The sequence below is a fragment of the Sinohyriopsis cumingii genome, chromosome 14, assembly GCF_028554795.1.
Source record: "Sinohyriopsis cumingii isolate HCF-2022 chromosome 14, ASM2855479v2, whole genome shotgun sequence".
NCBI lineage: Eukaryota > Metazoa > Mollusca > Bivalvia > Unionida > Unionidae > Sinohyriopsis > Sinohyriopsis cumingii.
In genome coordinates, this window is record NC_142974.1 from 4,709,287 (window position 1) to 4,736,187 (window position 26,901).

Genomic DNA, 26,901 nt, shown 5'->3' on the forward strand with positions numbered 1-26,901 from the left:
TGGCCAAATCATCTAAGATAAAGAACCCTTCGACATCAATGGTTCATAATTCTCCATAATAAAATCAGACTGGAGTTTATTAGACCCAATAAATGTATTGCTTTCAATACATTAATGTGACCATGACCTCTTAAAAATAAGAGCATTTGCAATAGGTCTGTCTTAATTCTGATGAATATTTTTCAATATGTAGCAATAAAAAATCACGTGTCCTTTCTTCTTGCAATAGGTACACGTAGGAAGAGACAAGGATTTCTGATCAAGCTTATCAGAAGCTTGATTTTTCAATGTTGTGACAGACTGAGATTTAGAAGGGCTTGTATTAGGCTGAAATACTTTTCTACCAGAAGACTGTTGAGTGGAAGTCTTATTTACAAAAGAAACTTTATCAGCTAAGGAATACTCGTCAACAGCATGAGTGGCATTTTCCTGGGTTTCAAACTTATGTTCATCAAAATAAGCTTTTATGTCAGTATGGACATGGTTTAATACAAGTTGTCTAAGAATTTCATAATCTTGATCAACTTTCTTGGTTATGCACCATCTATCAAATAACTGCTCTTTTTCTCTTGCAAATTCTACACGAGTTTGTCAGCTTCTTTTTCATAGTTCCTGGATATTTGCCAATAAACCACAGGGACTAACTCGCATCACTTTATGATGCAATCCTTCACCAAATCATAGTCAGCACTGCTGTAGTGACAGGGATGCATAGACATCTCAGGCTTCGCCAAAAAGTGCACACTGTAATTATTTAGTTCAATGCTCCCTTGGCTGTTTTAAATTTTCAGCAAATTTTTCAAAAAAAGGAAAATATTTGTCTTCATCTTTTTCTCTAAAATGGGGGCATTAGCCTAATATTCTTACACATCAAAACTTGAATTTGTATGCGAAGTGAGAATGTGCATTGTACTTGCCAGTTCTATTTCTTTTATTCTAAATTGATATTCCCTCTCTTCCTTCTCTCTTTGCATTTGCATCTGGGTTTCTTCCTTATAAAACTGCATTTGTTTCTCCTCTTTCTGTAACTGCATTTGTTCTCTCTTTCTCTCTCCTCTTCCTCTGCTTGTAACTCTTTCTCCAATAGCATTTTTTTATTTCTGTAACTGCAACTGCATTTGTTTTTCCTCTATCTGAAGTTCAAGCTTTCTTAATTCTAATTCCATCTTGTATATTAGTTTTAATTCATTTGCTTTTACTTACTGATTGAAACAAAAGCACTTTTATCCAAAACATTCTTTTCCACCAAATACTAGGCCAAAATGTTTTGTTCTTTTTTGCTTCGTTAAGGAAACTTTTGCCTAAGAAAGATATTTTCTGGCAAGTTGAATCGATTCATCTTTTTTCAAACAGTCCAACTGTTTCTGGATAGGATTTGAAAGAAAGCTGTCCACTTTTGATGACATTGTACAAAAGCTTGCTGATTCACATTCATCAAGACTAGAGAATTTTTTCATGCTACATTTTTCAATCTGCAAGTTCATGAAAAAAATATTTTTTTTTAACCCTGCCTCAATGGACATTTCATGGTTCCTGTTAATAACGAAAAGCATCAACAAATCACAGTTCTTAATTTCTCTATTTTTGCCTCTATCTTATAGGACAAACGACCATAAAGGATACAATTTGTGGTTTCTTATGCGTCGTTTACAGGCCGGCTTCGCTATATTTGCTAACATGTCTGATGTTGACAAAAAGTAAGGTGGTATGATAGTCCAATGCATGGAAAAAATGGTTTCACTGTATCATAGATTACATTTTAACATTTTAAATCTTGAATGAACATGAAGGCAAGACAGTCCAATGCATAGTATTTATTTAAAACCAATTAAGTGTTTCAAGATTTTAAGGTGCAAAAAATACATCAGCTGATCAAATTCAGTGATTTTTTTTTGTCTCAATAGCCATTACAAATAAAGCTTTTGCTTCCATATTGCACACAAGATATTGAATATAAGAATTCAGAGATATCAAAAACTTATTGAGAAAAATTGAAAGGCTAAATGCTACGAAATTTATGATACACTTAAAAATCTAAGAATGAATGAACACAAGGAAACACTGGAATGACGAGAATCAAATCATAATAATTACATTTTTAATCATCACATAAATTTGACATATTAACATTTTCTATACCATTCTAGTTCTATGTTTATTTATATAGATTTTGTATACTTCGTGGGTACTAATTTATATACCACATTTTGCAAACTGTGAGTATTACGTGTACCTTTATAATACCATATCTAATTGATAAATACATTCACAGGTATTATGTGTACCTTTATAATACTATATCTAATTGATAAATACATTCACAGGTATTATGTGTACCTTTATAATACTATATCTAATTGATAAATACATTCACAGGTATTTAGGATGAACTCAAAGAATGAGTGAATTTTTATTAAAAAGTCTTTTTTCTTTCCATTCTATTGAAATAGTGTTTGGTTGTTCATGTATAGTGTATGTGACATTTGTTAAAAATGTGGGGCTGTAAATGGTTCTCAAAGGACTGTTCATCCAGAATGTTGGAACGCTGTGTAAAAGATCTAGACTAAAAAGTTCTGTAGGACTGTTCATACAAAATGCAGGTACCTTGTATAAAACTGCTTTGGTGAAAAGCTCTCTAAGCTACACTGTTATGTGAAGTGAAAACAAAACATATTCAAGGTAGAAACTGGTATCAAATGTAGGGAATGAGCTGATGGCACATGGAGGCTTCCTTATATCTGTACCACATATATTTGCTTATAAGTCAAGCCGAACTGCAAAATGCATAGACCCAAATCTGCTGTACCATAATGCAATGACAGATCTTGGTCTGTGCAGTTATTTAGCAGTAATCAGTAGAACAAATAACATAGACCCAGATCTACTGTCCCATAATGCACTGACAGATCTTGGTCTGTGCAGTTATTTAGCAGTAATCAGTAGAACAAATAACATAGACCCAGATCTGCTGTCCCATAATGTACTGACAGATCTTGGTCTGTGCAGTTATTTAGCAGTAATCAGTAAAACAAATAACATAGACCCAGATCTGCTGTACCATAAAGCAATGACAGATCTTGGTCTGTGCAGTTATTTAGCAGTAATCAGTAGAACAAATAACATAGACCCAGATCTTCTGTACCATAATGCAATGACAGATCTTGGTCTGTGCAGTTATTTAGCAGTAATCAGTGGAACAAATAACATAGACCCAGATCTACTGGCACATTATACAATGACAGATCTTGGTCTGTGCAGTTATTTAGCAGTAATCAGTAGAACAAATAACATAGACCCAGATCTACTGGCACATTATACAATGACAGATCTTGGTCTGTGCAGTTATTTAGCAGTAATCAGTAGAACAAATAACATAGACCCAGATCTACTGGCACATTATACAATGACAGATCTTGGTCTGTGCAGTTATTTAGCAGTAATCAGTGGAACAAATAACATAGACCCAGATCTTCTGTACCATAATGCAATGACAGATCTTGGTCTATGCAGTTATTTAGCAGTAATCAGTGGAACAAATAACACAGACCCAGATCTACTGGAACATTATACAATGGCTACTCAGGACCTATGTCATTTGCAGTTTGACTCAACTTCTAAGCTAGTACACAAATGAGTTGGAAAGACGTACTTATTCCATAACTATATGGGAAATACTAGTATTTCAATTTATAGTTTTGCCTAATCAAAGTACATGAACGCATAATACTTTGGCAGAAACGGCCACTTTTAATTGAGTTAATATATGGATCATAACCATAAATTGTATCAACCAACAAAAAACACAATATATTACAAAAAGCACACATCATCTCTGAGTGATTTACAGTTAAAGCTTGTGGTATCCATGTATCTAATTTAATAAAATGTGGCAATCATTTCAGACTAGCCTTCAATTTCTTTAATACAAAGAACAAAAAGTTACAAAAGCATCTGATGCTATTACCATATTGTCTAGTCCATTCTCATAGTGAGGGATTCATGGATCATTTAATTATGGCGGGGGGGGGGGGGGGAGTTGTTATTATCTTTCAAACCTGATGTTTTAAATAATTTTTCTACATCAAAATAGTTAATATACTGTAAATTAATATAATCTAACTAATTAGCATTTTTCTTCTAAATTTTAGATCAAGAATTTGGGGGTGGGGGCTACTTGGGAGCCAGAACAAAATTGAAATAGAAATCCCCAATCCACTTCTAAAAACGAAATGGTAAATCTCTAATATAGCACTGTTGTAAAAATAAAAGCAAAATTCTGAAAACAGTCTGTGTGTACTACACATGAAAAATATACTGAAAAATCACGCATTTATTCATATGCATCAGACATTAATCATGGCAAAAATTAAGCTGCATTACATTTTTTAATTGTAACATTTTGTATAAACATGGACAAGAAGGTGATTGTTATGCGACACAAAAATGTAACATGGGCATAACAAATCAAAGATATGAAACAAATAGACTAGTAAAATACTGTACCAATGTGTCAGTTGAATTCAATGACTATTGCTGAAGATACATGCTTCAATAGAGGACATTAACACTGTTGATACTGGTGAAGTTATACATATCCCTCCCCATTCACAAGGGAGGCAACTTAGGTTTTATGGATAGTTTTGTCTCACATTCATCCTGTGTTATTTGGCATTTTCAAGGCTTTTTCCTCTGCTGCCAACAGAACATGTCTTGTCGGTTTTTTTTGCTTAGAATGACAAACATGACAGAAATAGATTATGTGAATCAATTATATGAACTCTTATGTATGCAGATAGAATCCAGATGTGGATGTTACATCTTGTATATTTTTTGTGATCATAACTTTATATCAGCTCAAAGGGAGCCATAGTATCTCAACTGGTAGAGTCAGATTCATAATTTACAAGCTGAAGGATGTGATATCTGCCTAGGCCAGCTGCCTCAGTGCACTTACCTCACATTCTCTTGGCATGGTATAGCCAATAATGTGTTAAAAGTGCCATAAAAACCAACAAAAAGATTAAATCAGCGCAATGTGCTGTTTCCAAGTAAAATACTACCTTGCTTCATTCGAATTTTAGTTTACCTCTCCTCAAAGATAATTTCTTGATCTTTTCAAAAGGCCATTCAGAGTAGCAAAGTATAGAAAGTACCTTATTACAAACTGTTCCTAATAACAGAGTGGACATTATGTCATAGGCTTTGGTGGATAAAAAACCTCCATGCAAGAAATGAAGTAAATATGCCATTCCTGCGAGATTTGTAATAAATGTGTTACACTGTACATGTGAGTATCAAGTGTGTAACCAACACCAGAATAAACACAAGTTATTAAAGACAACCAATGCACCAAAAAGTGTACATATCATCTATTTTCTCCTAGAAGGCTTTTTCATCATGCCAATGGAAAATAATTAAATAATTTCACAAATATACTACATTGTAAACAAATCAAAACTGATATAACATGCATAATATATAATTTTCTTTTCTTTCATAAATCAGAAACGAGTTATCATAACGAGTTTAAAAGGCACACAAACACCATGACATATAAATATACTGTGTATTTACATTATTATTTACAAATGGTATCATACAAAAATATGAAAAATATGATATTTATCATGCAAATCATACAACATGCATAAATCTTTAACTTCACAGCATGAAGACTCCAAAAATGACTTCTTCATCCTGGCAACCAAGACCTTAACAGGAAAACTGCATCACCCAACCAATGATGAAATCTGAAATAATGTTTGTCATAACAACATTTATAAAGAAAGCTTTACAGTAAATAGAACCACTAAAAATTTGAAGAATATATATATATATATATATATATATATATATGTATGTATGTATGTATGTATATGCACATGCATATATACTTATACATATGTGGTCAGAATAAAAGAAACATTTACAATCTTCTGGTAAAATTTGATGTGACTTTAAATTTTAAAAATATCATGAAGAATAAACAAGAGGTCAATGTGTGCCTGATACCACTCAGTTTGTTTGAACAGTTTTACAGCTTCCCTTGCACTATGCTAGCTTATTTAGTATTGTAAGAACAAAAACCCATAAGCTCTAGTTCATCCAACATCTTGGCGATTATAAGCCTATCTAAGAAGTTTGATCAAAATCTCATAAGAAATAGAGCTGCTTGAGTGTTGAAAAGTTCAGTTAATATAAGTTCACTTCATTGGTATTCAGTTATCTTGCTTATAATTATGTACCTATGCAAACTTGATGCTGTGAGCCTATTTACCAAGTTTGATCAAAATCCTATCAAAAACAAAAATGTGGAAGAAGCTCAGCCAATTCAATATAATTCATGTCAATAATATGCAGACATCTTGGTCATAATAAAAATTCTCCAAAACTTAAAAATATTAGCATATTTACCTATTCTGAAAGAATTGGGTTAAAATTCAATTCTTTCAGGTAGTGAGAAGCTTGACCAATCACAAGTGAGATCCCCTGCATAGATGTCACTGTTAATAAATTGTTGTATCTATATCATGTCAAGTCTGATCAAACAGGATCAGATACACAGTCTTTAGAGCGGTAACATGATCAGCTACCCTCATTTACTCTTACTCATGATGGGATATGTCTGCAAGCTTTATGATATAAGCTTGTATTCAAAGTCTGATAAAACCTGCACCACTAATATGACCTCAGGAGTGGAAACAAGTCAGCCAATCATATGCAAGTAAACCTATAAATGTGCATGGATGTTGTTCATTAAAACTTGTCAGATATCTTGATGCTATACATACAAGCCTATGTTCCAAATCAGATAAAAATTTGATAAAATACCTGAGTGGTAACAATCTCAGACACCCTGATGCAGGATCACTTCCATGATGATAACAGCCTATTTACCAAGGTTGATTGAAACTGACCAAGGAAATATGGCCTCTTGTATGGTAAGAACCTCGCTCCATTACATGCAAGATAATCATGTTAATATGTATATGTCTCACTTATCAACAAACCCATTTGACATCTTAATGATATAAGTCCATATTCCAAATCTGATCAAAACTGGATCAATAAAATGGATTACAGATTGATAACAAGAAAATATTAGAAGGACAACAGATGAAAGATGCAAGTCATACAATAAGTTTCACTTAGTCTTAGAATCAGGGGAGTTAATAATTTCCAATAAATAAAGCTTGATTTTCTAAACATGATAATAAAATAAAAACACAAAACAATGGAAAGGTTAAAAAAACTTTAAGAAAAATATTTTTGGACTGAGACAGTGAACCATAAAGAGAGGGTGTACTGCAATCAACTTACTTCCTTTTGTCATCTTTTTGTTATTGTTGAGTTTAAGGTGTGATGACATCAAGAAAATTAAATAGATACAAATACATATTTCAGGAAAAAAATAGACACATCTATGAAATTAAATTGTAATGAAACTGTTTGCATCCAGAAGAAAAACATAGTTTATAGCATTCAAGGAAATACTTCTAGATTAACTTGAGAACTATACCCAATCTGTGGCAAATCCAAACATACTTTAATTGCTTTATTAAAAGAACTACTATAAAATGATGACAATATCAATAAACAAAAAAAACAATTGCAGTATCTGTATAGAAAAATGCAACACCGATTGCTCTACCACATATACTTACTTATGGAAGTCAAGTCAAACTGCAGATTGCATAGACCAAGACTTGGCATTGCATAATGCATTGGCAGGTCTGGGTTTATGCAGTTTTGTTTTACAAGTAATCAGTAAACAAAAACACAGGCCCTTATCTGCCACTGCATAATGTGCTTGCAGATTGGAGTGTACGTCTATCATCTGGAATAATCAGTAGAAGAAACTAATTTTTTGATGTGGGGCAAATTAAGATGTGTATAAATGGGTTAAATCTATTTCAATAAAAGTGTTAATAGATTAATAGATTTAATAGATTTGTCACATATTAACAGAGGTAATGAGTGGTTGAAAGATCAGAGGTCAAGGTCACAGGCAATATTCAGCCATATGTTACTAGGGCTGTAGTGATAACATTACAAGCAATTTGATAACTTTACAGATTTTTTTCTGCATCATAAGGCACTCTTGAAAATCCTTGTCCGATTAGACTTTCTCTGGAGTTAAATAAATTTGAAACATTTTTGTTTGTCATGAGGGATTCTGGTTTTAAACAGTACAGAGTCCACTCTAAACTGTGTGTATAACAAGGGCATATAGCCATAAACTGTGACAAAGAAATTAATGCAGTGATGCCGCTCTTCAAAGTGTGAACTGTCATTGGATAAAGTCTGTGGACAACCTGGACAGCGGAAGGTCCAGCGAGAGGTCACCTGTTCACAGAAATAAACTTAGTTTCAGATACATTAGTAAAACAGGTATGATAATGTCAAAAAAGTTGTTAAAGAATATGAAATTTTTTGTTTACTTTCTCCTTTGTCAAAAGACTTAACTAAACTGTAAAACTTATTCCTATGTTCCCAGATTTATCTATCTAAAGGAATTAAGCACACAGTGTTTCATTCTTCAGATATATTCAGTCTTTATAATAGTTGCAGAGTGGAAAACTTTATTCTGAACAGAAAGTACCTTGCTGGACTATCGTGAAATTATTCAAGGACTTGGATATTTAACAACTCTGTTGGATTATGTGAAACATTCAAGAACTCAAGAGACACTTAACTTTCACTGAATTACCTTGAAAAAAACTTTGTGTATATTAGAACTATGATTCTTCAGGGGAAATTTTGAACATTCATTTGGAATACCTTTGCATAATTTCTGCCTTATTGTGAAACTTGTTGTACATTTAGGAATTAAAGGAATTCATTCATACTATTGTTAATTTATAATTTTTTCACTTTGTTTGATTCTATATTTTAGGGAAATAAATTGATATTATGAAAAATGGAATGCTTGTTGGGTTTTGCCTTGTCTTTGTTACATAGTTTAAGCCCTAGAAGTAATACTACACTAACAAAGAATAAACTTGAGACCTATGAGGATATTATCAAAGAGATTTAATTGAATCCAGCAACTCATGTAGAAGATATGTGGCTTTAATATTGCTGACACTGCTGCATCCATTTCTATATTTCACCACACTTAAACAGTTGAGCCAAGAAAAAGACTTATTTTAAGTATGATACATATAAAACTCATTTCATCCAACCATTCATACATCATACCTTCACAGGAGGCTTCCTAGTGATATGGGACACAAGAAAGTTCATGGCAATGTCTTCACAATTCATGTACTCGTCCACTTTATTCCTTATTGCCTGAGGCATCACATAGCTGTATAGATACGCATAGTACTGAAATAAAAACAGCAACATAATTACATCTGATCTTACGTATTCCAATGGGGCCCCGAGTGACCAAGTGGTCTAAAGCGCTCTCCGTTACGGATCACTGCCATCTCACCTCTGTTTGCATGGGTTTGAGTCTCGGATTCGGCCAATGTGGGTATGTGAGAAAGCATGCCAGTAGCTTCTTGTGGGTCGGTGGTTCTTTCTGAGGTTTTCCTGGGTTCTTCCTCCATCATTAATACTGGCCGCCATGTATAGCCTATCGTGTGCTGAAAAATGGCTTTAAACCCTAAAACAAGAACAACAGCAACGTATTCCATATCTTCATACTGCACATGCAGCTTTGCAATAATAACTAGGCTAAGCATGGGTAAGTTTTGAAACACGTATTTTAAATTCATATGTACTTTCATTTCTATTCAAACTGTTTGGCTGAAGCTAGTTGGAAATCATAAAAGATGGAGGTATGATATAAGTGCAAAATCACATTCAAGTTTTATTCCGTATCTGAAGAAGAAAAAATCTTATTTGATAATGTGTAAAAATACATAACAGACTTATGGTCACCACATATTTCTACACTGTGTCAAACCCTTTCTTTGTACTTACTTGGAACAAAATTGGATCTTTTGTGTAAGTACTGAGCAATAAAATAAATTTATTGCATGGTCAGCACAGTAGTAATATGCTTGCTTTGCACCACTTTAGTCCAGCATTCAAGCCCTGGTTATAGATATTGTTTCATACTGAAAAAATTTAACTAACATACCATTATCTTTGTGTACCTGACCTGAGGAGTCTATGATTTTCAATCTGTGCCAAATATGATGAAATCTTAAATATGAATTCAGCTACTGGCTTTTGGACAATCAGTGACTATGTAATGACACACACATGGGGACTTAAATTTTATTTAAGAAAGATTTTAAAATGTGTACTTGAAATAAAACATTTTAACATCTTCTCATCAAACCAACCCTGCTCTTGGACATTTTTTTTAGCTTCCTCATGCCAAGAAAAACTATATTAGAGACAACACATCTCCTGAAGCAGAAACTGCAAGAAGTAATGTTGGATTTTTAACAAAAATTGCACCAGTCATGCACATTCTCACACTTTTAACCAACTTCATATCAAGAGTCCATTCAGGAACGAGATCATCCAGTTTCATCCATGTTAATAATCATACTGTGTCAGTGAAATCATATTCTCTTCTGGCCATCACAAATTTATCAAACAAGGTTTTATTTTCTCCACAAAATCTTCTGGAAAACAGTGGGTCATCAATGTCCATGCACGAAGCACTAGATTCTGTTGCATTAAAAACTGCTCCACTGTTTCAATTACTGTTCAAAATTCCTGTGAATATTGGTAAAAAGGAACCAAAGTTGGATTTTCTGTCAGCCAACTTGGTATTTTAAAAATATCGGCATGCTTAAAAGAATCCAAAATTGTCTTCTGAGGTCGGCTTGCTTGTAACAAAATAACCTTTGTATCTGATATCCTGTCATTAAGTACAAACAATGAGTTTATGGCATCTCTGCCAATTGTGTTTATACACCACCCTGGCTTCTATTTGATTGCCATTGGTAATCATAACTGATACAAATGGGCATCGATGACTGCAGGGTAAATAGTATACACAGCAATAACTTGCTTTAATTATACTTTTTTGTAACCCATGCTAGCTAAAAGATTGTCATTTGCACTCATGTATGATTCATACTTTCAGTGCATAAATATTTTTTAGCTTCCCCATGCAATGAAAAATTCTCATTTAAGACAACTTATCTCCTGAAGTGGAAACTGCAAGGACTAAAGTAAAAAAAATTTTAAGTGCAAATTCTCACACTATTAACCCTTTTCTTATTGACAGTCTGTCCAAGAAAGAGAGCAAATAACAATGAATGCAGTGATGAGTGGGGAACACAAATTCAACACAAATTTATTTTGTTTCTTAAGTCTTGGGTCACATGACCTAGGTGAAAAGTACCATAAGGTCTGGGACAGGAAAATATACTGGTAATTATTTTATAGTGTCCCAATACATACAGTAAATATGGTATCTATAAAACTCTGTATATATGAACATACCATGGTACAGTCCTACCATTTATATCGGCATCACTTATGTCAACATGCCACCTATTTCGACAAAAAAGCAAAGTCCCAGTCCCTTGGTCAACAATTACTACCAAAATTGTCATGCTTATGTCGATGTCGAGATAAAAAATAGATGTACATGTCGACAGAACCCCTTAGTCCCAGATTAAACAAATCCTTTGTTTTCTAATCATTTATGTCGACAAGCTGCCAGTTCCAACCCATACTTTATTCAAAACAATTAGCTAATCTCGCTGACAGGCTTTAATTTTCCCACCTAATCATTTATGTTGGCAAGCGGCCAGATCTGACCTGTACTTTATTCAACGATTAGTTGATCTTGCCGCCAGGCTTTAATGTTGCGGTCAGATATAAAATCAATCTTTTGTTTGGTCCAGTAAAGTTAGACTCTCGCGGCGACTTAAATAAAAGCAATGAAATCTGATTGATTCTTGCATTTTCCAAAGTGATCAGTGATTAAAACAAGTTTATTGTGCTGTGACAGTTTCCTTTTTAACTTTATTTAACACGTGTCAATGTATACAATATTATGACTTCATTAATCATATCAGCCGCATATCTCTTGTTCACTTTTATGTACTTTTCACGATGACTTCTGTAACTAAATACATGTACTGTTTAAGCCAACTTGTTGACAGGTTTTCATTTCCCTGTGAATAGCCCCATCCCCTTGGTAGCCTCAATAAGATGGGAACAGACTGACCAAAATCTAGGCCAATTTAAGTACATGTACTTGAAGCATGTAAATAACAACTATGCAACCATGTGCTAATGCCAACATTGAATATCAACACTGAATATTGTAGTGAACGTTTTTCATATCAGGATGTGACCGATGCACAAAGGTAACCAAAATGTAATTTGTCAATATACAAGTGTATTTCACACTAGTTTTGTCTTCATGTACTCAAAATTTCCATTGTTTCTTTTCTCAAAGCGTAAATGCTACTCACTGATGACAGGTCACCCCTTACTGATGAATTTAACTTGTATCTTTCTTTCAGACCCCCTACACTTATCTTGACATCTGCCTGTCGACAATATTTCCTCGGGCCTAAGGATGTTGACATAAATGGGTAGGACTGTATAATGCAGATATGTTAGGGACCAACAATTTAATCTTTGGGCACAGGTGCCCGACACTTTAAAAAAAAAATCAATGTCTGTTGGTCAATAACTATAGAATAAAACATCTTGCTCTTAGTGACAGCAAATTAACACCACATTATATTCAATATTTTTTGAGAAAAAAAGATAATTATCTTGAGAGAAATGAAATAAAAAATCTCAGAACAAAAGAAAATTGCAGCAAACCCCCCCCAATTAAATGATCAGTGGATGAAATTACTATGAACATGTTAATTGTTGTATAAATTGTAATCTAAACCATAACAAAGGTGGGATGGCAATATTGTATAAATTGTAATCTAAACCATAACAAAGGTGGGATGGCAATGTTGTATAAACTGTACTGCAAACCATAACAAAGGTGGGATGGCAATGTTGTATAAACTCTACTCCAAACCATAACAAAGGTGGGATGGCATTGTTGTATAAACTCTACTCCAAACCATAACAAAGGTGGGATGGCATTGTTGTATAAACTGTACTCTAAACCATAACAAAGGTGGGATGGCATTGTTGTATAAACTGTACTCCAAACCATAACAAAGGTGGGATGGCAACTTTATATTTGTGGAACCTGTCTTGAAAGACCACCCCTTCTGCCAAAACATAATGGTCTCTCATGACAGGTGGTCTCTCATAACAGGTTATAACAATATATAATCTCTAAATCTGTACATGGAGAACCTGGTCTCTCAAGACAGGCAGTCTCTCATAGCAGTGGTCTCTCAAGACAGGTTTTACTGTATAAATTGTAATCTAAACCATAACAAAGGTGGGATGGCAATGTATAAACTGTAATCTAACTATAACAAAGGTGGCATGGCATTGTTGTATAAACTGTAATCTAAACCATAACAAAGGTGGGATGGCAATGTTGTATAAACTGTTGTTGTTATTGCTGTTGGGTTTAACGCCATTTTTCAGCACACGATAGGCTATACATGGTGGCCAGTAATAATGGTGGAGGAAGAACTTGAGAAAACCCTGGAAAGAACCACTGACTCACAAGAAGCTATTGGCAAGCTTTCTCACATACCCATATTTGCTGAATCCAAGACTCGAACCCACGCAGACAGAGGTGAGATGGCAGTGATCCTTAATGAAGAGTGCTTTAGACCACTCAGCCACTCTGGGTCCCTGTATAAACTGTAATCTAAACCATAACAAAGGTGGGATGGCAATGTTATATAAAATGTAATCTAAACCATAACAAAGATGGGATGGCATTGTGATGACATTAGAGTGCTGATAAAAAAAAAGAACTGCTGCCACTGAAGCCTACAATTTACATCAACACCCACCCACCAAAAAGATTTTTTGCAGCAAGAGAGACAGTAAACATAAAGCACACTTACTCAAGAAACAAAAAAATATTAAGTGAACTTCAGAAATTATGTAAAACTGAAACAAAACATTTGCTCTCCTAAAAATCTTTGAAATGATTTGCACACTTACAAAGGAATACACATAAATACAATAATAAAATGTTAGTAAATAACTAATGAAATGACCTTTTTAAAATCCAACATTTGTCCAAAAGTTGGATTTGGCCCGAGTATCTTTCACAAAATTCCATTTGGCCACAATATTAGCAGATGTGATACATGTCAAACATGTGATCAAGAAATCATAAATAAAATTATATATATAATACTCAAAATTAAAATTTTAGAAAACTGTGTGTAAAAAAAACATGTTTTGAATTATTCTGCAGATTTGCCAACCCTAACTAGATCATCTCAGCAAGGCATTTTTTTTCTGCATGGTTCACCAGTTTTCAGTAAGATGTAGCAAAATAACATGACTGATATTGTCAAGTAATGTGTATTTAAAAAGTGTGGTATTCCAAACATTCATCTGAAAAGTGTGTAACGTTCTCATAGACCTTATTTATCTCAAGTTAAGTTGAACAAACTTCAGTTCCAAAAGCTCTGCAGCTCAATTGCTTGTTACTATCTCTCAATTTCAAATAATTGATTTCATATCCCCCGCCACATAACATACTTGAATCGAGATGTCCAATAAACGTGACTGTGTCTCTCTAAAATGTCTGAGGCACTACTGTGAAGTTAGTTTGGTTCTCTAATTCCACTAAAGCTAATATGAGACCCAGATCCAAATCAAACACAGATTAGAAATTTATCTGGATTTTACCACAAATATCTTTTTACAACAGTTTTTCCTTTTATTCTGTAAAACCGTATTTTAATGGGATAAGTACAAAAAATATTAATAAGTTCCAATAGCTACCTCCAGTGGTGTAGGAGAAATACCGATCATAAAAAAAACACTGATAGACAGAGTATGTATCATTATTAGTTACATGAAATTTCTTTAATTCACTTGAAAATAATGTTCCACACTTCACTATGGCATCAATATTACCTTGTGGAAAAAAGCTGCCCCAGTCAGAACCATGGACAACTCACATGAGTAGTTCGAGTTGTAGAGCCAGCTTTTATTCTTCAAATCCCATGCATGAAACCTTCCAGGAAATCCCACAATCCTGTCTCTTTCTTCCCTCCACACCCTGCAAATTACTTCCCATATTTTTATCTAAATACATGTACCTGTTTATCACAATACCTTAAAATAAAATCCTAAACGTTTAAATTAAAAATGTCAGATTACCATGATTACATAAGATATGAAACAAGGCACTATATTCTCCACACGGCTCAAGCTTGTCCAGACTATATCACTGCTGTAATGATTTCTAATTCTTTTATATCCAAGTCTATAAAGTCTGACCATTAGTAAAGATGCATCTTGACTGGATCCTGTTTTTATTCTTTTATATAAACTGAAATCCAGAGTGAAAAGGTACCAGACTAAGAATGGTAGTCCAGATGCACCTCACTGCGATATGAGTGGTATATTATGATTGCTGCTCACATGGTGTCTTGTCACATTTTCTGCCTTGTACTCAATCACTGCAAGTAAAGAATCCCAAACTTCTCTTCCAATTCTTACCCCAAAACTTCACATTATGCACAAACAGCATTAAAGAGGAAGACTGGAGCAAATGCAAGAGAAATGCTGCATAAAATACTGCATTAAGACTGGAGCAAATGAAAGAGAAATGCTGCATAAAATACTGCATTAAGACTGGAGTAAATGAAAGAGAAATGCTGCATAAAATACTGCATTAAGACTGGAGTAAATGAAAGAGAAATGCTGCATAAAATACTGCATTAAGACTGGAGTAAATGAAAGAGAAATGCTGCTTAAAATACTGCATTAAGACTGGAGCAAATGAAAGAGAAATGCTGCATAAAATACTGCATTAAGACTGGAGTAAATGAAAGAGAAATGCTGCATAAAATACTGCATTAAGACTGGAGTAAATGAAAGAGAAATGCTGCTTAAAATACTGCATTAAGACTGGAGCAAATGAAAGAGAAATGCTGCATAAAATACTGCATTAAGACTGGAGTAAATGAAAGAGAAATGCTGCATAAAATACTGCATTAAGACTGGAGTAAATGAAAGAGAAATGCTGCATAAAATACTGCATTAAGACTGGAGTAAATGAAAGAGAAATGCTGCATAAAATACTGCATTAAGACTGGAGTAAATGAAAGTCAAATACTTTATACAATACAATTTCGTATAATACAGTCACTATTAAATGAAACATACTGCTTTACATAGCCAGAGTAATTTAAATTTTTTTAATTATCTTTATGTCAGTAGAGAATTTTATATTAACATCTGCAACATTACTGGACAGGCAATACAGGAATACCTAATATATTATAACATAAATTTAAAACCTATTTTGATTATTAAAAGGGCAAAGCAAGCAAGTCAGAAAGTCCTAGCATATAAGACTACAACCTTTAAACCTAATAGTAATATTAAATAAAAGTTATAGTTGAATGCAGCCAGTAATGTAGACATTCCACAGATTAGGGAACAACATTATATTGTTCAACATGATGCAACAAAATTTCTTTTTGAGCAGGTGAGACTGGCAAGACCTGAAATGACATATTAACATCTGCAACATTACTGGAGAAACAACTCTGATTTTCTCTTAACACATTAACCCCTAGCGGTTTTTGTTGTATTCGCCTGAATTTCGAATGGGAAAGACACATTTTGAAAGCTAATTGTGAATACATCCTAATACATCAACTTCCAGGTGATTTTCCAATAATCTAATGCCGAGTTGTGTTAGAAACATCATTTTTCATTGGCTATTTGGCTCATGCATGAGCAGAAGGGTAAAAATGTTTTAAAATATGCTTAACAGACCCATTATTTTCGTATCGAGACCAAACTTTATTCCAAACGCCCAACTTATCCTACTTTTTGCAAAGGTTCATCTGTCTGTTTGCAGTTCATACCGGTCTGCCTTAGATCTGAGACCGAAAAGTCTAAAGTCCGGATACAAAATCGGATTCTGACCATGTGCGAATTTTGGGTGGAAACAAATCGGGTCCATAAAATGAGGTTTTTCCCTCTATTTTGTAGTGCAACTAGAACTTCCAGATTATTTGGTATCAATGTAGAGCAACATCTGTCTACCTTTCTATAATACCACCCACTTTAGTTATCATACATGACCTTCATGCTACAGAGCTCGGCAGTAGGCTACTACCTCCTGCCACGTAAACTGGTCGCCAGGGGTTAATGTGTTAACAAGCATTTTCTACTTTTGTACCAAGTGTTCTCAACAGCAGGACACTAAGGGATATAAATACTAGGTCTAATAGTTAACAAAATTTGAGTTACATCATTTGAAATCAAAAACCTGTTTTGTCTGGCATTATCCTTTTAGTTGTTTCTGTTTCATAATGGATGAGTATGTGTCTGTGTATGTGATTTGGATTTTTTACATAGCTTTAACAATTTTTCAGTCATATCGCTACAATGTCTGTAGTGTGGCAGTTTAAACTAAAGTCTAGCACTGGGGCATCAATGCTTCAGACATAAAGCATGATGTCCCACCCAGCCACATTATCCAGACTCACCAGTCCTAAAACTAACCTCTTAATACTAAGCACCAAGCAAGGCATCTGCTAGTACCATTTTTAAAAGTCTTTGGCATGACTCAGCCAGGGTTCAAACCCATGACCTCCCACATCCAAGGTGGATGCTCTAACCACTTCGGTAATAGGCATAATGAACAAAATCTTCAATAACTACTTTAATCTATAATAAGCGCTGCATTTGTATGGCAAGAAAAAAAAATAGATGCCAGTTGGCAGGACACCTTTCAGATCCTCTCGTACTAAGCCACATTCTGAGATATAAAACAATCAGTCGGGATTAACTGAATGATTTCATCGAAAGGTGACAGTAAAGACGTTCATTTGTATATCTTATGGATACTGCTGTTTAGATTCCATGGTCTAGTGACACTAAAATACTCTAAATTGCTCTGCTGAGATCTGACGTTATCTTGCTCATGGTGCTTCAGACAATATCATTATTTTGATCAGTTATAGTAAAATGAATGTAAATCACATTTTAGTTCTAAAATTTAACACATGGAAAGCTTTTTAATCTTTTGAAAAAAGTCTAGGAATTTTGAAACTGTATTTTAATATCTGGTGCAAGCTGAGTGTTCAAATGCTCTGTGAAAACCATTATGGAAAGCAACCAAGCAATAAGAAAGAAATGTTGATATGTTTAATAAAACTGGAGTCACATGCCTAAAAAATCACAAACATTTTTCTTTACAAACCTGAAACCAAACACAATCTCGTCATGCCGAAGGTGAGCATCATCATCTATACTTAGGATAGCTTCTGTCTCAATGGCATCAAATGGAAGGAAGCGATTGTTAAGGCTATTCTTTGCCATTTTTATGACCTGAAGAAGAAAATCAAACCTTGCTGCGAGTAGCCTCCTTCATTTGGTAGCCTCATTGAGAAGTCTTGTCTCAGTGGCTGTAAAATCTAAGCCAATTTAAGCACATGTAGCACGCACATATTGGAACAACTGAACAGCCATGTGCAGCTAGTTAATTGCTTAGTGACCTGTGTTGGTTGACAATGGACTGTACAGTACATAAAACAAGATTTATTTAACATATTTTATAGATGTGTTTATACAATATATGTTCTCTAATGAGATAAGTCTGATTAGAGTATTTTATAACACGGGGTGCGCAAACTACAGTCCATGGGCCGCATGCAGCCCGCCAAGGGCTTTCATGCGGCCTAGGAACAAGTCATCATTCACACTGACTGTTTATGTTACTCTGTTTATCAAATAAAAGTGCTTCTTTTGAAGTTTAAGTTTAAGTTTTCAAATATTAACAACATATTAACTGAAAATTAATTAGATGTAATTTAGAAAAATCTTTTGTTTTTGCTATTTCAAATATTAATTATTTCACTTAATGAACTAAGCGACCAGCGAAAAGGTGTAAATTTGTGTATGTGGCACTTGCACTGGAAAGTTTGCCCACCTCTGTTCTAACATATGATCTCATACACAAATTCAAGGATTTTTTATGTGCATGGATTGTATAACATATATGTAACACAAATGTAAGATGTCAATATACAAGCATATTTAAATCTGGTTCTTTCTTTTGCCTTTAACACAAATTTTCATTGTTTACTTTCTCAAAGTGCAAATCATATGTACTGATGATAAGCTGCCCCATACAGATGAATTTCACGTCTGCTACAGTTCAATTTTTTCCTGCCAACTCATCTTGACAGCACCTTATATCAACAGTATTACCTTGGGCCCAAGGATGTCGAGATATGTACAATTTATGTCGGGGTTTGGGCCAAGACAATGAAATCCCAGTCAAGGGTTTATATTATTTTTCTCCCCATGAGGCTTGCCCGAGTGAAGAGACATATAATATAAACCCGCGACTGGGATTTCCTTGTCTCACTCCAAACCCCAATGTAGATTATTTTTCTCACCCAACATTTTCCTTTTAAAGTAAAAAGAATTCTGCACTAGTGTTCACATCCAATGTTTACATGCGGCACAATAATATAAATATGTTAATGAGGGCTGTGGTATGACTGTTGTGTCTGAAGTACAGAGTTTATATGAGTGAGCAAAGAAAAATAACAACATAAAACGTCGCATAATAATGAGGTATTATCACATTTTAATATATGGATGTTATATGAAACTGAAAATAAATAATTAATATTTATTACAAGAAACTGTTTTATTTTCATCAGTTCCAATTTTGAAAAGTTATACTGTAAATAATAAAACGATATTGGCTACTCAGCTCTACTGTACTGTAGTTATACTTAGTACAAGCTGTAACGAAGAGTAACATCTTTCTTTAGATTATACATGGGTAATTAGAGATCTGTGTCTCTATCGTATATAACTATTCTTTTCTTTGGAGGAGGTGAAACTGGTGTGACATACTTGTATTGTCCTTAATACTGATTGTAAAATTAACCCCGTGTATAATAGACCCTCCAAAAACGGACTCTAGCGGATAACCATGTGCTAACATTTATTTTTCTGTCCTGGAAATATGGCAAGTGCTACAGTGAAATTAGCTTATGGATTAATGTGCTGACGGATAAATTATTCCTTCTGGCTGGTAAGTGTATTATTTGTCATTAAATATTGTAGGTACATTTTTGATTCAACAGAGGCACTGTGGAGAGGCCTAACAAAATTAGAAAAAAGCATGTTTTATATAACACTTTTCTGGCTGTTACTAAGTTTTCCGTAGTTGTTAAGAGAGTTGGGAGGCTATGAAGTGTATAGGTCTATAGCATATATTCATGCATAAGTGTTTTCTGTTATATTGTTCATTTCACACAGCATTGAGAATTTTATCCTATCTGTCGCAGTTATTTTCAGGTTAGCATCATTAAATGTAGCTAACAGTATATAATTTGTTTCCCACAAAGTATTTAAAACTAGTTGGGTAGCTTTAGCTACATTTAATGACACTGATTTAAAAATGCATTGAGCCAGGCCTGCATATATGATAAAATTGACTATGCTGTGTGGAATGAACAAACATAATACCAAAAAGCTCGACATCATATGTGTTTGTCTTTGTCTCTCTTGAATTGTTTTGTATGGTGTGTTATCAGAGATGGATTTAACTTAAGTTACAATGTTTTTGTTACATAGCTGTTGCTGTTGTTGTTTGATTTTAGTACAACTACATCAGGCACAGCAGAAGACAACAAGGGTTTCTTTTTTTAAAAAGTAGTTCTGAGCGCGTGGACACCTTGACTGAGACGACTGGTCTGAGATGACTAGACTGAGACAAGAAAAGTAAGGTTAGCAAAACAAGTAGATTTCTCTGTCACATGGGTGAGAAAAATGGGTAGTACTGTACAACAAAACATCATGTTACACTGTTTAGAAACTATAAGACATAAGGTAAAATTCAAGGTCTCATGCACTTCATGTCTCAATTTTGTTGAAATCCAATAATCCTTGGTAAAGTTAACTATGAGAAATTAAAGTCAGCAGAATGGGTAATCAGAACATATATTTCCTCTAAAGGATGAAACAGAGCACCAAAAATCATAAAGCATGAAATCTAACAATATTTGACAAAGCAATGCTGCTAAACCAAACTCATCATAGAATCTATCAATAATGTTTAAATTTATGTTTGCTCATTCAAAGTCTTGTCAATATAGAGTTGTATTGTAAATTTGGCTAAAACCCTTTAATCCTTAGTAAAATTTTGATAAGGAAGACCAATGTTAGAAGGACCTAACATGACATACATCCCCCAACCAAAAATCTTTTTTTGGGAAGATTGCCAATCAGGGACAATAACTCATATAAATGATGTTATGGAAAGTGGGAAATCTAACTCATTCAAGATCTCATTACAATCAAGTCACATGTCACATGTTATATTTGGCTGAAAACCAACTAACCTTAGTGAAGATTCGTCTATAGAAACCAAAGCCATGAGGATGACACTGGAGGGAGTTCAATTTTCAGCATTCTACAGCTTAATTTATTGCATTTATTTAATTAAGCCCCATGACTGCATACCATTCCAATAAAAATTGTCTTCTTGGGCTGTTGTTGTTGTGGGGTTTAATGTCATTTTTCAGCACACGATAGGCTATGCATGGTGGCCAGTATTATTGGTGAAGGAAAACCTGGGAACAACCACTGGCCCACGAGAAGCTACTCGCAAGCTTTCTCACACACACACACTGGCTGAATCCTAGACTCGAACCCACGCAGACAGAGGTGAGATGGCAGTGACCCATAACGGAGAGCTCTTTAGACCACTCGGTGCCCCCCATTAGGCCGTATGTATTGCCCAAAATTAACAAGTAAACAGGGGAATTAACATTATTTAGGTCTATTTCTGAACATCCAGTGGAGTAAATTAGAGTTGCATCATTTGAAATCAATTTTAAAAATATACAGAATACACACAGTGCTTTGGAACTCAGGCAAAAGGCAAGGAGGCACTGAAATTTTTCAAAGCCATAAACTACAGAACATAAAGCAACCCTTAACTTTATAGGCAAATAAATGTGAAAGATTACATGGACTGGTACTCTGATGTTCGGCCATCGCAGATCTGCTGATGGAGGGTTTGGGTTATTCCAGATCACAATCACTTTATTCAGGTACGGCAAACCCTTCAGCCGCTGGACAGCACTGATCATCACTGCCTCACGCTCATATGTTAACATCACAACTGTAATAGACAACTTTTATTAATAAACAATTATAGATATATAATTCAAAAATAGACCAGCTTTTACTCTCCAATTATTGCTTTATATCTCAATAAATGAGGGAGCTGCGGTGGCTCAATGGTTAGCGTGCTGGACTGAAAGGGTGCAGGTTCAAATCCTATCGTTGGACCACCCTCAGTCAGCTACCATGGTATCTTTAGGTGAGGCACTTGGCACTAGATAACCTTACTTGTGCTGCTGTGCTGATAAGTACCAAACCAATCCAAACACAATATGAAATGAAAACAATTAAGAACAAGAAGGCCAGGGCTTGTTTAGCCCAGAAACATTATGGTAAAATGTGTGACCTTGATTTCAAGGTCAAATTGTTGAGCAAGAAAGCATGTCACAGAATGAATTGTCTGAACTTCATAATCATACAATTCAAGCAGGGAGAAAATCCATCAAGGTGTTTCGAAAAAAACATGGAAAATAAAAAGCTTCAATCACACCGGTAATAAACTTTATATCACCCTGACTTTGATCCCAAGGTCAAAGGGGCAAATAAGTATGTCACTGAATTAATGATCTAATAGCTTTATGAAAATGTCTTTACCAACAATAATAGCAAACTGTTGATGTCTGTGCACCCAGAAACACGTCTCTTATGTTTATCTTTCCTAATAATGTGGGCATTACAGAAATTGCAAAAAATATATCTATAACCCTCTGATCTGAAAAAAATGTCAAATCTGAAACTTTTCACAGCAATAGTCAAGTAGCAGGTTAGATAGATTGAATTAATAGAGACTAACCTTGTCCCCAAATAGGGAAGTTGCTTTTTTATCCAGAGAAAATAGGGATAAGAAGGCAAATTTCAGGATAAATTGGTGACTACTTCACACAAGTTTTAAATTATTGCTAAAAAAAAACCTTCAAGCTGCGTTACTTGATGGTCAAGGCTGAGAATCAGTTGGGACCAAAAAATCTGAAGTTGCCTCATGGAGGTGGCTACTATCTTTATACAGTACTAAGATCAGTATCATAATGACCTTAGGTGGCACTCTACAGTTTCCTATTTTGCATAGGGTTAGAATTTTAAAGAAAAAGAATTTTCCTGGATTTCCTCACTGGTTATACTGGCTATTTATAAAAGACCAAAAATGTGCTAGCTCCACTTGGTCATTTTCACTTCCTGAACTTCAGAGGTAAATTGTATAAAAAAAGAGCCGATAACAATTTTACATTTTATATATTTGGTAATTCATTCATTGCACTTTCAGAAGCTGGTATTGTCTAGTCTGGCAAATTTCATTTTCCCTATTTTAATAGCTGCTATGGATTGTGTACTTTAGACTAATTCAGGCTAATATTTTTAGTACAAGGTGGCAGTCATTTTAGTTAACAGGGTGCTAAGATCGTGTACAATTTCCAAAAGTACAATATCCAAAGAAATATCATTCACATTACATTGATGTAGCATAGAGGTATGCCAACATCCTCTCCAGTGTGCATGTTTTAAATGCAAACAACTTCATAATATACAAGTCACTCTCTCAAAAGTACATAATAACTGGTCAGTGCCCCCTTAGTGGAACAAAATGTGTGGAGTCCATATATAGAACTGAGTTACAGAAGGGCCGATTAGGAAAGTTTTGCTGTACTCGCTATGTAGAAATAAGGTCAGACGATGACTTGATGGGTAGAATATTTCAGATACAGCATCTGATTTAACAGCACTGTGTAATGGTTTTCAGTGTCTCCTGTAAGATGTGCAATTACAGGATGCAAATATTACGAAGAGAAACTGCACCGAACATATAAACCACATGTGAATACTGTGTATTATATTTCCAAGTCCTTCCATAATGTCTTCAGTTAAGTCCCTCCTATGTTCAGAAAATTATTTTTTTTTCAAATGGAGTGGTGAATTTACACTACAAAATCTGGTTGCACAACAGACACCGTGTTTCACTTTGGGAACACTTTCTAGCTCAAAGGTCACCATAACAAGTCACAAGTTCCTCATCAACTGAACGTATATAGTAGAAGAATTAGCTCCCTTTGTCTGTTTTAGGTACTCTCTATTTTGAGATTCAGTTTCTCTCCAGATATGGTTAAGTTTATAACATAATAAAAATTCCAATTTAGACCAACAGACCTGACAAAGAAAACTGTATTAAAATTTTAATATTTGTTCTTGTCACTATATCAAAACTGAGCTAGTTACAACAAGTTTAAGTTGCCCAAGTTAAAAAGATGTTGGAATTGTTCTCACCTGTTGTAAGAGTGGTTTCTGAAAGGATTTATCCTACAACATGGTCGCAATACACCAGATATGCAAGTTCTGAGAAGACTGTGAGGTATGTCTGCAGTGGAGGCACATTACAAGGTATGATGACATGCAACTTCTGATTAAAAGGAGAGGTGTGCATTTATTACATAAGAAACTACTATAGTGAATATGGTACTTGCTGATAAGGAAAGAAAAATAAAATATACCTGTGAACTGCTCTCTCGGAAGATCTCCACCCAATGACTCACTGAACTCTTTGCCTGAACCACCCTCCCCTTTGTTAATTGGCCGAAACCCATAACCTGAACCTGGAAGAAAACAATGGTTTTCTCTTAAAAATGATAAACTGATCTTTTCAAGAAATTATAATGCTGTAACATCATTATATTTGTGAGCCACTGATATGTTTTTCATTTTGTGGTTGCAGTAAACCATGAATTTAAAAACCTAATAAAAAATTACATGCATTTTTGGTAGAAACACAACCTTCCACAACAAATGAATTAATGTTTTTTTCCAAATGACACAAAATTTATTTTTATTATAAAACTAATTTCAGTTATGGAATACTTACCTGTTACTACTGCCTTCTCACCTCTTCAGGGCCCTATGTGGCTAATTGGTCTAAGGAACTCACCCTTACTGATCACTGAGATCTCTGTTTGTGTGGGTTCAAATGTCAGGAACAGCCAAGTTGAACATGGATATGTGAGAAAGCATGCCATTAGCTTCCTGTGGTTCAATGGTTCTTCCTGGGGTTTTCCCTGGTTCTTCCTCCACCTGAAAATGCTGGCCTTTCATGTGTTACAATATGGCGTTATACCTACAACAAAATCAACTTACCTCTTTCAGTATGTAAGTCACCTCATGCAAACTCATAATTCCTTCTTCTTTTTAGTAAGGGAACACCTAGAACTGAAAGAACACAGACCCAGTCTAACTCTCACATCATAGGCCCATTCAGATTATTCACAGTCTTTGACTGGAACCTAGACTATTCCATATAGGACAAAGAGTGTGTGTGTGTGTGATTTGGATTTTTAACGTAGCTTTAACACTTTTTCAGTCATATCGCTACCATGTCTGCAGTGTGACCATTTACAGTGATGTCTAGCACTGGGGCATCATGTCACAGACATGCCGAATGATGTCCCACCCAGTCACATTATTCTGACACCAAGCCAACTAGTCCAAACACTAACCTCTTAATGCTGAGCACCAAGTGAGGCAGCCGTAAGTACCATTATTGTAAGTCTTTAGTATGACTCGACCAGGGATCGAACCCACGACCTCCTGCATCCAAGGCGGATGCTCTAACCACTAGGCAACCGGAGCAGTCCAGTCTAGTTAGTACTCAAGGATGGGGGATCCCTTGAGACATCAGATGAGATTCATCTACTCTCATCAACTGGTGAAAGTTTCAAGGGAAGGGGGGCTAGGCTGCGTGGCAGAGCTTGAAATTGAAAAACCTTCAGCTCTAGGCAAAACCAGAGGTGCTTTCTATGGGAAGGTATGCATCCATATGGAAACACCCCAGTCAAAGGGTCTTATAGCGCTTCTGGCTGAGACAGTAGTTTCCACCTTGAATGGCTCCTGTGCAGGAATGTAATTAAGGTGTAAAAGATCAATGATAAGCTGAAACGTTCTGACTTTGTTGAGGTGTTGGTTGTATTCTTACAAAAAATTAAAAGTTGACCTGCATCATATTACAGTAAAAACTGCTATAAGTGACCGACCATCTTTCATTTCTGACCACAATCATAATGCATGGATCAATTTTATTATATAAACACTCTGTTATGAGGGACCACCTGCTGAATGCGACCAGTGACCATGATGTCTTGGCAAAATATGCATTTGAACACTGCTATGAACAACCACATCACAAAAAACAAGGATAATCTCCAGCGACTTTATTTAATCCCCGTAAAAACAACCGCTCATACAGTTCCAAATTTAAAAAAATGTATTTAAAAAAATGCTGGCTTCCGATGTCTGAATGTTTTTAGCTATGCCTATAGTGTTTAATAGTTTCTATCGTAAACCAGACTAAAGTATATGTAGTTTATTGTCTAGTCTGGTTCCCTGTTTCATATGCTCCCTGTGTTGTTCTCTTCTATTTGTATTGGGGAAAGCAACACAGGCAGCATAAAAGGTAAACTAGACTTTTCATCCCCAAATCATCTCACCATACAACTTCATACAGAGCTTTTCAAAATTTGAAGAATATTAACATATGTACTGTGAGATATTATGGGTATGTTGGATGATGTCTATGATGCTTTACTCTTCATAGGTGTCACTGATAGGCACAATCCTTTGAAAAAAGCACCGAGTTAAATGTGTTATTCAACCAAAGTGGAATACACCAGAAATCACACATGCAATAAAAACATGTGATCAATA

The 26,901-nt window shown here is 34.8% G+C and overlaps 1 protein-coding gene across 1 annotated transcript in view; it reads right to left on the minus strand.

Moving 5' to 3' along the window:
• Positions 1-1,801: 1,801 nt before the first annotated feature.
• Positions 1,802-26,901, minus strand: part of LOC149783127 (exostosin-like 3) — a 42,437-nt gene continuing 17,337 nt past the window's right edge. Inside the window, exons 3-8 of the mRNA XM_089931351.1 lie at positions 24,702-24,803; positions 22,065-22,219; positions 18,272-18,399; positions 14,962-15,106; positions 9,202-9,330; positions 1,802-8,346 (exon numbers count right to left, since the gene is read on the minus strand). Coding sequence (XP_089787477.1) covers positions 8,137-8,346; positions 9,202-9,330; positions 14,962-15,106; positions 18,272-18,399; positions 22,065-22,219; positions 24,702-24,803 — 869 coding nt within the window. The 3' untranslated portion in view covers positions 1,802-8,136. The remainder of the gene's footprint in view (positions 8,347-9,201; positions 9,331-14,961; positions 15,107-18,271; positions 18,400-22,064; positions 22,220-24,701; positions 24,804-26,901) is intronic.